Below are 12,479 nucleotides of genomic sequence, written 5' to 3'. Positions count from 1 at the left end.
TTATTTTTTCAGAGAGGAATAGTTTTTTAAAAGGAGAAACATTTTCGAACAGTTAAAATGAAGATGTTTGAGATAATTTTAATGAAAAAATGATTTTTGAAAGGAGCAACAACTTTTCAGATTTTATTAATCAATATTTAATGTGAATTTTCTAACCAAAATCTTTGATTGAAAAAATATGGATGCAAAAATAACCGCATTCTATGCCAGTCAATAGAAACACTTGAGTAATAATTACAAAAGCAAGTTGAAAAAAATGTGAATTAATCAATTGTTAAAACATGAATGCAATATAAAGATGAACTTGATTATTTGACCGTTCTTGAAATATGATGATTTTTTTGTACATAAAGAAAAAACATTTTCTTTGATGAAGATTCGTTGGAATATTATTCTTTACATTGTGAAACAATGAAATAACTGTTCATCCTTTTCACTTCATAAAAAAAAATATGATTTATAAAATATTTTTGTAAAACACGATAACAAACTAACTTTTTGAATATCGTTTTTTTTATTTTGTCCCATAATATTTTCAGATTTTTGAAGAATAATTTTTGCTCACTTCTGAAATGATTAACATTTTAACAGTGCGCTTATTATATACAGCTTTTATATTTTATTTTTTCATTAATAAAGGATGAGCAAGCAGAACTTTTAGTCAAATCCTTTGCTTCAAAACCTGCAAAAAGAATGAGTTTGGCCTTAAAAATGTTTGAAAGGATTTCACTTGGTATGCAGCTTTTTCAAATAACCATTTCAAATAATTTGCAAAACAAGATCCACAAAATGCTATTGTACTGAGCGATGCTGAGATATACAATCAACTTAAATCGATAGTCGAATCTGACAGAGATAAAGAGTTGACAGTTTTGCATAAATATATGATTTTTTTGCTACAATTAACAAACTAATAGGAAATTTCTGGTTTGATAATGAAATTAATAGATTTGTATGAAAAGGAGCTCGATAGATATGGAATAAATGATTCAATTCAAATACAAGAAGAAAGAACAAACTTAATAAGAGATGCATTCCAATTGTACTTAGTATTTATTTTTTGTTGTTTAAATGATATCATAATTTGTTTATATTTTTTTAACAACAAAAATTTTGTTTTTTAGTCATCAAACGGCAATGTTATTTCCATATCAACAGAATGCATGCTATATCTTCTTTCTCATCACCCATCATCCGCACATGAATTGACATCATATGGGCCTTTTTCTGCATTGCTTTTTATGATTTATAAAGGTAAAAATTTCTTTAGAAATTAAAAAATTGCTTTGCACAAAGACTTGTCAAATAAATTCTTTTTGTTATTTTTTATAGTTAATGTTCTTCACAAAATCACATTTTCCATTCATCTATTCATTTTTCTACACTATTATTAATTAATTCATTTTATATTTATTCGAAGGTGGAAACCAAGATCAAGTAGCAAGGCGTGCTTATAAAGAACTGGATGACAGTGCAAAGGAATTCTACTTAACAATGACACGATCGCTTCACTCAGATTTAATGAAAACGAAATTAACAATTAATGCAATTAAGTTGATGCAAATACTTCTGAAAGGCTCAGATGGGCTGCAAAAATTAGAAAAGAAGAAGAAGAAGAAGAAGAAGAAGAAGAAGAAGAGCAAAGAAGACTCAAAAACAAAAAAGACAAACAAGAGAGATGAAGAATATGAGCGCAGCTATTTCTCCTTCGTTGAAAGCGGAGATGTTGAGAAAGATGAAGACTATGACGATGATGATGCAATTGACTGCAATGAGCAAGATGATCAATTCCATTGGATTGAAGTAGAAAACCCTGCCTCTGTTGAATTTTCGAGGAAGCTGTGTAAATGGAAGATCCAACTGTCACCTGTTCAGAGGAAGCAGCTGACGGCTGGGCTGAAGGGAATATGTGAATCAGCATCTGATATGTCACTTTCTGAGCTTTCATCTTCACTCAAATCTTCTCAGAATTCAGTGCAATCACATACGGTTATTGCTTCATTGATGGAAAGTTGTGCAAAGGAAGCGAGAAAACTGATGAAGATTCTGATGGAAGTGGAAGAAGAAGAAGAAGAAGAAGAAGAAAAGGGGAAAGATGAAGATAAAGATGATGCATACGATGAATATGATAAAGAAGAGAAAGCAAAGAGAAAGATAGAAGAAGAAAGAAAGAAAGAGAAAGAGAGGGAGAAAGAAATAGAACGTCAGAGAAAGAAAGAAGTGAGTGAAGAATATTCATCAACTGGAAAGCCAAGCTTACTGGCATTGGCAAAGATGAAAGAAGAAAAGAAGCACAAGAAGAAAAAAGAGGCTCTTGTTAGACAAGAGAAGAGCGGAAATATTGCAGATGGATTTGATGATAGTTTGGATGAACTTGATGATATTGAAGGTGAAGAATGTGACATCAGCAACAGAAGCAGAAGATATAAAAGAATCAAAAACGAAGAAGAAGAAGAAGAAGAGGAGGAGGAGGAAGAAGAAGAAGGCGAAGAAGAAAGTTCTTCTTCTGATTCATCTTCCGATTCTGAAAGAGAAGAAGAGGAAGATGATGATGATGAAATAACCAATGATGAAAACGGTATATTGAATAGCAATCAAGAAGATGTATTTGAACAAGCAACAAAATTGTCCAAAAGCATATTTCCTTCGCCTTTTTATCAGAATTCTGTGAAAGAAGAAAAGAAGAAGAAGAACAAAGAAAAAGAAAAAGAAAAAGAAAAAGAGAAGAAGAAAGAAAAACAAAAAGAGAATCAAGACAGATCTGAACGGCAATATTCAGATATACGTACTCTTTCTTCTCTTCCTATGACTTCTACAACCAGCTCTGGTTTTCCTTATTCTTCTTCTCATTCTTCTTCTTCTTCTTCTTCAAATTCCATTTACAGACAAGAAAGAACGCAATCCTGTTCAGTTGTTACGAGTCCTGCTTTCTTAACGCACTCTTCATCGTTTGATTCGTCTTCTGAGTCAGATGAACATCAAAATGAGAGAAAACACAGCAAAAGAGAAGAAATTGATAGTTCTTCAGATGAAAAAGAAGAAAGCGAGAGTGAAAGTGAAAGAGAATGTGAAAGAAAAAGCAAAATTTCAAACAAGAAAGATGAGATGATTTCGAATAAACAGCTGATGCATTCATCAAATTCATCAAACCCATCATCATCATCATCATCTCCTCTTCCTCCTTTTCCTTCTTCTTCTTCTTCTTCTTCTTCCAATTCCATTTCCAATGCCACATCAACCTCAGCCAAATGGCAGAAAGACGAGATTTCAACCTGTTTTCCACATAAAAGAAGCGAGAAGCGAAGGAGCTACAATGGATATGTGCCATTCAACATCTTCAGACAAAGACGTCAAAACAACACTGAAAAGAGCACAAAACATGCAATTTCCACAAAGAATGATGGTTCTAATGAGAAAGAAGGGGAAAGGGGGAGTGAAATAAATAAAAGTGGCAGTTCAAATAAAACGATAGAGACACAGAAAATGATCGTTCCTTCTCCATTTTCTTCTCTCTCTACATCCACAATTGCTTCTTCTTCTTCATCTTCCCCTTCTCCTTCCTCCTCTCCTTCTCCTTCTTCTTCTCCTTCTCCTTCTTCTTCTCCTTCTCCTCTCCTTCCACCCCAACCAATCAAACCCCGTCCAACCAAGCCCCGCCAAATAACAATGCTATCTCGTACCTCGACATCTTCTTCTTCCTCTTCTTCTTCTTCTTCCTCTTCCTCTTCCTCTGACAGCTCTTCTGAAGACGACCTTTCATCTGCTGCACCTTCTCCTTCCTTTGCAGCAGCAATCAACCCATTCGAAGCCATCTATGCTGAAGCTGTCACAACACCTCCTCCTATCCTGATGCAGCCATCAATCGGTTTTTCGATGGAGGATTCAACAAATTTTGATCAGAATTACTCAAATTCACCTCCTCCTTCTCCTTCTTTTTCATCATCATCATCTTCTTCTTTTTCTTCTTCATCCTCTTCTCCTCCTCTTCCTTCTTCTTCTTCTTCTTCTTCTTCGTATTCAGTCAAATCGTCTCCTGCTTTTGCTTCTGCCTCGTCTGCAAGCAATTTGCTCAGCTCACCCAGATCTGTTGGCATGTCAAATACAAATGTGTCTTTCTCTTCTTTATCGTTATCATCATCATCATCTTCTTCTTCTTCTTCCTCTTCTATCTCCTATGCTCCTTCTATCAATCCATCTTCTCCTCTTCCTTCTTCTTCTCCTTCTCCTTCTCCTTCTTGTCTGAATTGTGCTGCTCTTTCGAAGCAGATTTCGAAGCTGAGGGAGAAAGTGAGCAGCGAAAAGAAGGAAATCTTGCGGCTGAAGAAGAAGCGGCAGGAAGAAGAGGAGATTTTGGACGAGATGAAAGATGTGATTCGGAAGAGAGAGAGCGAAAAAGAAGAGCTAAGAGCACAGCTGGCGCTGGAAAGGCTAAAAATGGATGAGGTGTGGAAGGAGAAAGAAGAGGCAGAGAAGAAAATGAGAGAAAAAGAAGAGGAAACGAATTGGAAGACGCAGAAGATGAAGGATATTTTGCGGGAAATTAAGAGGATTATTGAGACGGAGGAAGAAGAGAGAGAAAGAGAGAGGCAAAATGAAAAGGAGCGGGTGAAGATAACACAAAGAGAAAGAGAGAAAGCGAAGGAGAAAGAGAAGAAATGGGAAAAAGAAAGTGCGAAGTGGAGGTGGATTGATTGGAGCGTTGTGGATGAAGACGAAAAGGATGCAAAAACAAAAGCGAAAAATAAAACTAAAGAAAAAGCAAAAGCAGCAGCAGCAGAAGAAAATGAAGAAGATGATGATGAAGACAGAATTGTGTGGAGCGATCAAATAGAATCAGAAACTGTTGAAACAGAAGAAATTGAAAGAAGGAAAATTTCATCATCATCATCTTCTTCTCTTTCTTCTCTTTCTTCTTCGCTTTCTCCTTCTTCTTCTCCTTCTCCTTCTCATTCGCCAAAGCATTTCGAGTCTTCTTCATCTCGTCTGCTTCCTTTCTACAAAGAAATCTTCTACCCACAATGGGATGTTCCACAACATTCAACTTCTTCTTCTTCTTCTTCCTCCTCCTCTTCTTCTTCCTCTTCCTCTTTTGAATATGATGAGCTTCGCCTGCGCCTTCTCCACAAGAAGGAGACTGTTATTTCATCACGTGTTGTGTTGAGTGAAGGCATTTGGAGATTGACTTTGGCTGTTAACTCAAACTCTCAAACTGGAGATGAAAGATGTATGTGAAATAGAAAATATAATGAAAAAGCATATTGTTGGAGAGAAGAAAGAGAGAAAGAGAAAGAGAAAGAGAAAGAGAAAGAGAAAGAAAGAGAAAGAGAAAGAGAGAGAGAGAGAAAACGAAGTATTTTTATATGTCAAAAAAAGATGTTCGAAGTAAATTTAGCAACAGTGAAAGAATGTTATTTTAACAGTAAATTGAATTTCTTTGATTCATTTTCTTTTCTTTTCTTTTCTTTTCTTTTCTTTTCTTTTCTTTTCTTTTCTTTTCTTTTCTTTTTTTAATATCCTCTTTTTTTTCTCTAAAATATTTATTTTGTTTCTCCCTTTCAAAGATGTTGGCATAGCCCCATCGTCATACAGCATTCCTCTGCATCAGGACATTCGCTTTGACACAAGTGTGCCTTAAATTATGTGATTTCTTAATTATTTCAATGTTTTTCTCTCTTTCTCTCTTTCTCTCTTTCTCTCTTTCTCTCTTTCTCTCTTTCTCTCTTTCTCTCTTTCTCTCTTTCTCTTTCTTTCTCTTCCTCTCTTTCTCTCTTCTTCTCTTTCTCTCTTTCTTTATTTTCCTCTTTCTCTCTCAATATTTCTCACTATTTCCTTCTCTCTTTCTCTTTCATTAATAAACATTTTTTTTATCATCATTTTTTTTCCTTCTCTCTAATATTTCCATAATAATTCTCATTGAATCGAATAAAACATCTCTTTGGCACATCGACTCATTCCAGATGCTATTTCATATGCATTGAAAAGGTATACGAGCATTTTTCCTTCTCTCTTTCTGAAAGAAGTTATTATTATTTTTGTTTTTATTTTATTTTATTTTTTTCCTTAAATTTTTTTCTTGTCTTTCCTATTAAAACCATATTTCTATTCTATGACTGTTTCTTTCTTTCTCATTTTCTTTTCATTGAAGTGGTTGCTGCTGGTGCAATGGAAACAATCTGAGTGGCAATGTTGCTTGTCCAAATAGAGCGGCTGTTGATTTAGACATCGATCTTGACAGTGTTCCTAGAACTCTTTCTCTTCGCATATTTAAAACAACTCAGCCAAGAATTGTAACTGATATCCCGCCATCTGTTAGATTTTTTGTATCTATGAAATATGCTGGATCTTCCTGTGAATTCATATCTCTGAAGAGAATCACTGAAAAAGAAAAGCAATTTCCCTCTAATGCGTCATATGTGTTTTATCGTAGATAAGTTTTGTTTTGTTTAATGAGGCTTTACGTTTATTGTACCTTTTATTTATGGATCATAATTCCCAACTTTTGAGTTATCATCGTAATTCATTTACTTTCTATGTCGACACAAGATAAATTTACCGAAGCTGGAGAATGGTTCTTATATTTTATTCATATTTATAATAATGAGAGAAATGATAAATGTTGATCTTAGGTTGAAGGCTAACACAAAACTTGTTAAAAATGAAGAAGACCTTCTTCCATCTTATTCGTATTTTAAACAAGCAACAGAGGTTTTTATCGATGAACATTCTTTTAGCTTTTATTTATTTATTGTTTATTTTAAAATATCTTTAAAAATTGAATGTTTTTTTTATTTGAAATTAGGGTGATAACACCACAGCTGAACCAATGCGCTTGAACATTAGAAAGCATAGAAAGTGGGCAGAATGGAAATCTCGCAGTGGTTTGAAATATAATTGTTGATATTTGATTTGGAAAAACGTTGTTCCAAAAATTTTTAGGAATGTCAAAAGAGGAAGCAATGGAAAAATATGTAGAATCCGTTGAGGCATTAAAAGCAAAATATGCTAAGTAATTGAGCATATTAATCTCAAAAAATCTGATAGATGAGAAATTATCACTCATTTTTTTGTTTTTCAATTATTTGTAATTTTCAGAAGGAAAGAATTTTTCTTTTCTGATTTGGCTTTCAAAACAAAGATTTTTTAAAAAATAATTATGAACAGTGAAATGTATTGAAGTGAAAAGTTTATTTTCCCCCTCACTCAATAGACTTGATTGAAAAGTTATTATTTTTGTGGAATAATTTTTTCATTGACAAAATCCACAGCAATCCCTGGAACTAGAAGTTTGGTTTCTAATTCATCGTCAGAATCATCGTCATCTTTCTTTTCTTCCTTTCCCGATTTTGCAGAAGAAGAGCATGCATTTATTTCTAATTGTTTATTCGAACTTTCTGAATGATCATTTGTTGGAGAAAAGGAGCGTAATGGTGAAGATTCAAATAATTTAATTCCACTATCAAGCCCAGCATATGGATAGGATTCAATAAAAAGAGGGATTTCATCAAAATGATCTTCATATTTTTCAACACCATCAGCATTTGAAGAGCTGCTATCTTCTTTCGTTCCAACAAATTCAAGCTCCTGCTGTAATTTATCGTCAAGTTTACTGGCTAGAAATGTTTGCCATTTTTCCAGAGGCTTTATCTCAGTAGTCTCAATTGAATTTGTTTCTTCAGTTGATGCAGAAGGACGTTTATCATGATATGTTGTATTTGACATTTTCTGCATTACGTATTTTGCAAAAATAAAATTTATCTGTCTTTAAAAGTTACAATACTTTGAATAAAAGGTTAAAAAAATAACAGATAAAAAATGTTGCAAAAAGATCAAATTAAAAAGGTTGAAATGAACGATATTATATTGCAATGAAAAGATTAAAATTATGAACAAAATAAAATATTACTTCGTTTGGTGAGGTGGAATCGTTCTAGCAATTCCAAGACGTCGAACTGGTCCCAATGATTTTGTTAAACCTCCAAGCCCTCCAGATCCAAGTTTAGTAGGGGAGTGAGAGAGAGTAGTTTTTAAAGGAGCAGACTTGAGAATAGAAGGTTTAAGCAGTGGCTTTGTAACGCTATGTGTTTCCTCATCATTATTCTCCTCCTTTTCATGGGAACCCTCTTCCTCATCTCCCTTTTCTGCTTCATCGCCATTGCCCTCTCCTGTGTTGCCTTCGTTCTCATCATCATCGTCTGACACCTTTTTGACAAGCGATTTTTTGGTTGTGCCTTGCGACTGGCTCGACTGCGACAGCGTCAGTGGCTGCGACGAGTGCAAAAGCGGGCGCTTCAATCCCCCGAGGCTTCTTATCCCTCCGAGTGACCCTGTTGGCGAGCCAGCAGACGGCGAGGCAGAAGGTGAGGAAGTAGAAGAAGAAGTCGAAGAAGAAGAGGAGGAGGAAGAGGAAGAGGAAGAAAGGATCGACGATAGGCCTGTCTTCTTCAGCCCACCCAGCCCCTTCAGCGGGGTGTGGTGCGTGAGTAGACTTGAGTGCTGAGATAATGACGTGGATGCAGGCTTTGCGCCAGACAGGGACTTCGAAGGAGCTTTTGAGGCAGGCGCTGCTTTGGCGTGGCTTTCTTTGCTTTCGTCGTTTGACCCTTCACCTTCACTTTCTCCAGCTTCTTCAGCGCTGTGCTCGTCGTCGGATGCGATGTTGCTCTTCTTCTTTTTCGTCTCGCTCTCTCCTTCAACCTCTGCTCCTTCGCCTTTCTCTTCCTCTTTGGTATCCTCAACCTTTTTGACAATCGCCTTTTTGGTAGCTGCCTTTGGCTTGGGCGTTGTCGCTTTGGCTTTGGCCTTTGGCGCTGCACGTGCCCTTTTCGGCTTAGGCTCAGCATCAGAGTCCACTTTCTTCTTTCTTGAGCCCCCCGTTGCCCTCTTTTTCTTCTCTCCTCCAGAGAAGTCATCATCTTTGCTGTCCGCACTCTTCTTTTTCCCTCTCCCTGATCTTCCTTTTGCACCTGATTTTTTCTTTTTCTTCTTTTTCCCATCATCGTCCCAATCATCATCTTCATCTTCTTCAAAATCGGATATTTTTTCTTCGTCGTCAGACACATCAAAATCATCATCACTTTCTTGAGTTGCATTTTTCTCTATTTTGAATTCATCGTCATCATCATCCATATTTTCTTCATCTTCAGAATCGTCAAACAAAACTTTATTTTTGTAATTTGAAAAGAAAAAATTAAAAATAAAAAGCATTAATCAAATAACAACAAATTTCAAACAATCTAAAACATCTTCGTCCAATTCTTCTTCATTCTTCTTCTTCTTTCTCTTTTCAATTGCTTTTTCTTCTTGTTCTGTGATTGGAGCCATCATTGGCTCTCCTTCTTCTTCTTCTTCGTGTTCTTGTGAAATGAGAGTTTCTTCTTGCGCATCTTTTTTATCTGCTTCATATAAATTAGTATCAATATCCATGAAAAAAAATTAAAAAATGGTAGAAGTAATTTTTTATTTTTTTTCAGATTACAAAAACAACATTTCCATTTAAACAAAAAAATAATTTTGTTGCAATACTTGTTCTTTTATTTGAATTTGAAGCAGCCTTTTTTTTTGATGGTGTCACTTCGCTTTCCGACTGTTCAAACAAATCGTCATCATCAATAGTCACTTGAATAGCGTTGGTAGCTGCAGAAGTTGCTTTATTATTATTACCTTTCTCATTCTGCTCATCGCTTTTTGTTTTTGATTCGTCGGATGCATCGCTGTTTACAGCCAAATTTAATTCCTCATCCATTTGTGACTATTATAAAAAATGTTCAAGATCATTCATGATCAGTATGTGATCGGAATGAGTGAATCTTCACCGACACAGCCTCGTCTAACGGCCCAAGTGCCTGGTTTGTATATTATTTTGAAATTGTATTTTATTTTATTTTTTTAGTGATGTTTGGAGCAGGGGCTGCCCCTCTAATAGTTTTGGTCTCGTTGTATTTTATTTGTGCCTTGTTCGCTTTCCAAGAAATGGCAATTACATTTTATAAAGTATCTGGGAAAAAGACTCACACTAGAAAATTATTTTTAGTAATTTTCAATCTTTTTTTGATGATGCGCATCTTTTGTTACACGGTGCCTGTTCCTTTCAATTATTTTTGGGGACTTTTCATTGCTGATCAAATACCTCGTTATTTGCTATTTGTCGCATGGGAAGTTCTTGCACTTTGGCTTGGAAGCGCAATTCTTCCGCCTTCAAATCTACATTCCTGCACGAAAAACTTACTGAGATCATTATTCCTCATCATGCTTGCCGCAATGTTTATTGCATCGCTTGTAATAACTATAAGAGAAACGGTATTTATATTTTTTTCGATTTAAGTGTTTTTTGAAATATATTTTCCCCTTCAACTGACATATTCCTTTTCAAGAAATCTAAAACAATAGATTTAGCTTCACCTGATCAAGCTCTTATGATTTTAAATAGTGTATTGTATTTTGCTGTGCTCGTTTCAATTTCTATTTATGCGGTAAGGCTTTTCCAAATTTGCGTTCTGGCTCGTGGTTTTGGGAAAATAAAACGTAGTCTGAATGGACTGATGATTTTAATTGCTTTGATGTGGGCAGTGTTTTTGGCAAGATTTTTATGGTCGCTTCTAAAAGTTTTTGATGTGAATGTTCTCCAGACAATCATTGGTCGATTTTCTGCAGAATGTGGATTGGATGATTTGTCATGGTTTGTAGTTTTTTTTGCAAACTTAAATGCTTCAATAACTTTGTTAAAAACACATTATGAAAATTGTTGTTATTGTTTGTAATTTTCATGACATTCTATTTCTTATTTATTTATACAACAGTGGAGGTCTGTATATTCGTACAGTATCCTTGCAGATCTGCTGGGAGATTCTTCCATCTGTGTTTCTTCTTCTGATGTTTCTCATTCTGAAAGTGCAGACGTCTTCTTCGTCCTCCACCATCTCCCCGTTTGGCTCTGCCTCTTCCTCTTCTGGTTATTTGCGTGCCGGCAAAGGGAAAGGAAAAGATGGGCAGAAGAAGAGGAACAGCATATCGAAATACGGGCGGAGGGAAAGTGCGTGGAATGACATGGGAAGTGAAGGAGGATCAAGCGGAGGGAAAAAGAAGAAGAAGAAGAAAAAGAAAAAGAAGAAGAAAGACGGAGAATTTTACACTCCTTTAACCTCAAACATATCAATTCACTCAGTCTCTTCATATCCATATTCTCTCTCTTCCTCTCCGACTCAGATGTCCCTCGACACTCTTCCACAGTGCTCTGCCTCTGTTTCATCACAATCACCACCTGCTTCTTTTGGCGTTACATTTTCATCATCATCTTCTTCTTCCTCTTCTTCCTCTTCTTCTTCTGCCATGTCTGTCTCGTCTGCATCTGCTTCTGTGACTGGTTCCGGTTTGGCATCGGGCTCTCAGAACGGAGATGTGGGCACCGTTTCTATCAGTTCTGGCTCATCTCACGCAAACCAGCCAGAAAATCAGGCAATCAACTTCACTTCAACCACATCAAGCGACATTCACGAGGAAGGCATTGGACAGTCACCATTCACATTCCACCTCACTTCACCTAACAGATTCGCTCCTTCTCTTTCTTTCTCATCGTCTTCATCATCCTCTTCTTCTTCTTCTTCTTCTTCTTCTTCTTCTTCTTCTCTCTCAGCCTCTCCATCCCAAGGATCCTTTTCCCACACGCTTTCCTTCACATCCACGCTCACTGGCTCTTCCCCAGCCCCTGCGGGCAACCTGTCGCTGGAGCAAGTGCTCAACCACCACCGTCTGCAGCAGATGCAGCGGAGAGGGCTGCCACTGCTGGAGGAAGGGATGTCGATGCAGACGATACACAGCACAGAGCAGGACGAGTGGAACGAGAGGGAGACGGAGAGGACGCGGGAGCGGCTGCTGAGCGAGATTGAGAAGGAGCGGGAGAAGGAGAGGAGGCGGAGGAGCGAGGCGGAGGAGGACGAGGAGGAAGACAACCAGAGCGACAGGATCAGCGGGAATATGAGCGAGGAGGAGAGGAGAAGGAGGCTGCAGCCCCAGGTTGACCAGAACTTCGGAGAATCTATAAAGAAAAAGAAAAGGAGAAAGAAGAAGTCAATATGATGGATGTAAAACATGCATTTCATATGTTGTGGAAACTTATCATTTCATTTAGGAATTTACAGTGTAATTTAGAACTGTATTTTTGAACGGTTGTTTATATTTTTTGTCTTTTATGTTAATGATTTTTTTTTTTTTCACATATTATAAGTTTTAAATTTTAAAGAAAATTTTTTTATTATTTTGTTTTGATAATTTCACGCTCGTTGAAAGTTAGACTTTAATTTTCTTGCATTGATGATCCAGTTTGATAAATGTTTTTTCTTTCAAAAATTTAAAGGAAGAAAGAAAAAATGAAATTTTGTATTTTTTTGAGAGTTTTCAAAAAGAATAGTTTTTTTATATGTTAAATTGGGCATTTTTAATATTCGATATTTTTGGTTGTCAAAGCTTTTTGTGATCATAATTTC

General features: G+C 36.1%; 4 protein-coding genes across 4 annotated transcripts; 2 read left to right on the top strand and 2 right to left on the bottom strand.

Annotated features, from left to right (window-relative positions):
* Nucleotides 1-528: 528 nt before the first annotated feature.
* On the top strand, nt 529-6,563 carry MONOS_2061 (uncharacterized protein). Its single transcript, XM_067871958.1, has 9 exons — nt 529-590; nt 640-733; nt 781-869; nt 918-1,049; nt 1,125-1,254; nt 1,421-5,224; nt 5,562-5,624; nt 5,958-5,982; nt 6,146-6,563. Exons 1-9 carry the CDS (start codon nt 573-575, stop codon nt 6,429-6,431), a joined length of 4,641 nt encoding a protein of 1,546 aa, XP_067722955.1. The 5' UTR covers nt 529-572; the 3' UTR covers nt 6,432-6,563.
* A 661-nt stretch (nt 6,564-7,224) lies between these two features.
* MONOS_2060 (uncharacterized protein) lies at nt 7,225-7,719 on the bottom strand (the record flags this gene model as incomplete). Its single annotated transcript, XM_067871957.1, has 1 exon — nt 7,225-7,719. One exon carries the CDS (start codon nt 7,717-7,719, stop codon nt 7,225-7,227), a length of 495 nt encoding a protein of 164 aa, XP_067722954.1.
* A 37-nt stretch (nt 7,720-7,756) lies between these two features.
* MONOS_2059 (uncharacterized protein) lies at nt 7,757-9,755 on the bottom strand. Its single transcript, XM_067871955.1, has 3 exons — nt 9,523-9,755; nt 9,231-9,392; nt 7,757-9,158 (listed from the first exon to the last, which is right to left on the bottom strand). The coding sequence occupies exons 1-3, from the start codon at nt 9,740-9,742 to the stop codon at nt 7,900-7,902; spliced, it is 1,641 nt and encodes a 546-aa protein (XP_067722953.1). The 5' UTR covers nt 9,743-9,755; the 3' UTR covers nt 7,757-7,899.
* Nucleotides 9,756-9,768: 13 nt separating this feature from the next.
* On the top strand, nt 9,769-12,072 carry MONOS_2058 (uncharacterized protein; the record flags this gene model as incomplete). The annotated part of the gene is made up of 4 exons (XM_067871954.1): nt 9,769-9,845; nt 9,890-10,296; nt 10,371-10,675; nt 10,797-12,072. The coding sequence occupies exons 1-4, from the start codon at nt 9,797-9,799 to the stop codon at nt 12,070-12,072; spliced, it is 2,037 nt and encodes a 678-aa protein (XP_067722952.1). The 5' UTR covers nt 9,769-9,796.
* Nucleotides 12,073-12,479: the final 407 nt, after the last annotated feature.

This window comes from Monocercomonoides exilis (genome assembly GCF_001643675.1).
Source record: "Monocercomonoides exilis strain PA203 chromosome Unknown scaffold39-1025343, whole genome shotgun sequence".
Taxonomy (NCBI): domain Eukaryota; phylum Preaxostyla; order Oxymonadida; family Polymastigidae; genus Monocercomonoides; species Monocercomonoides exilis.
This window is presented reverse-complemented; position numbering and strand designations above follow the sequence as displayed.

Excerpts from the sequence above, each read along its gene's own strand:
- MONOS_2061 (XM_067871958.1), top strand. Across the intron at positions 734-780 it reads GTTTGAAAGGATTTCACTTG|ATCCACAAAATGCTATTGTA; the intron begins GTATGCAGCTTT and ends TTGCAAAACAAG. Across the intron at positions 5,625-5,957 it reads GGACATTCGCTTTGACACAA|ATGCTATTTCATATGCATTG; the intron begins GTGTGCCTTAAA and ends GACTCATTCCAG.
- MONOS_2059 (XM_067871955.1), bottom strand. The coding sequence starts at position 9,742 with ATGGATGAGGAATTAAATTTGGCTGTAAACAGCGATGCATCCGACGAA. Across the intron at positions 9,393-9,522 it reads AAATTCAAATAAAAGAACAA|ATAAAAAAGATGCGCAAGAA; the intron begins GTATTGCAACAA and ends TATATGAAGCAG. Across the intron at positions 9,159-9,230 it reads GGACGAAGATGTTTTAGATT|TTTTGTTTGACGATTCTGAA; the intron begins GTTTGAAATTTG and ends ACAAAAATAAAG.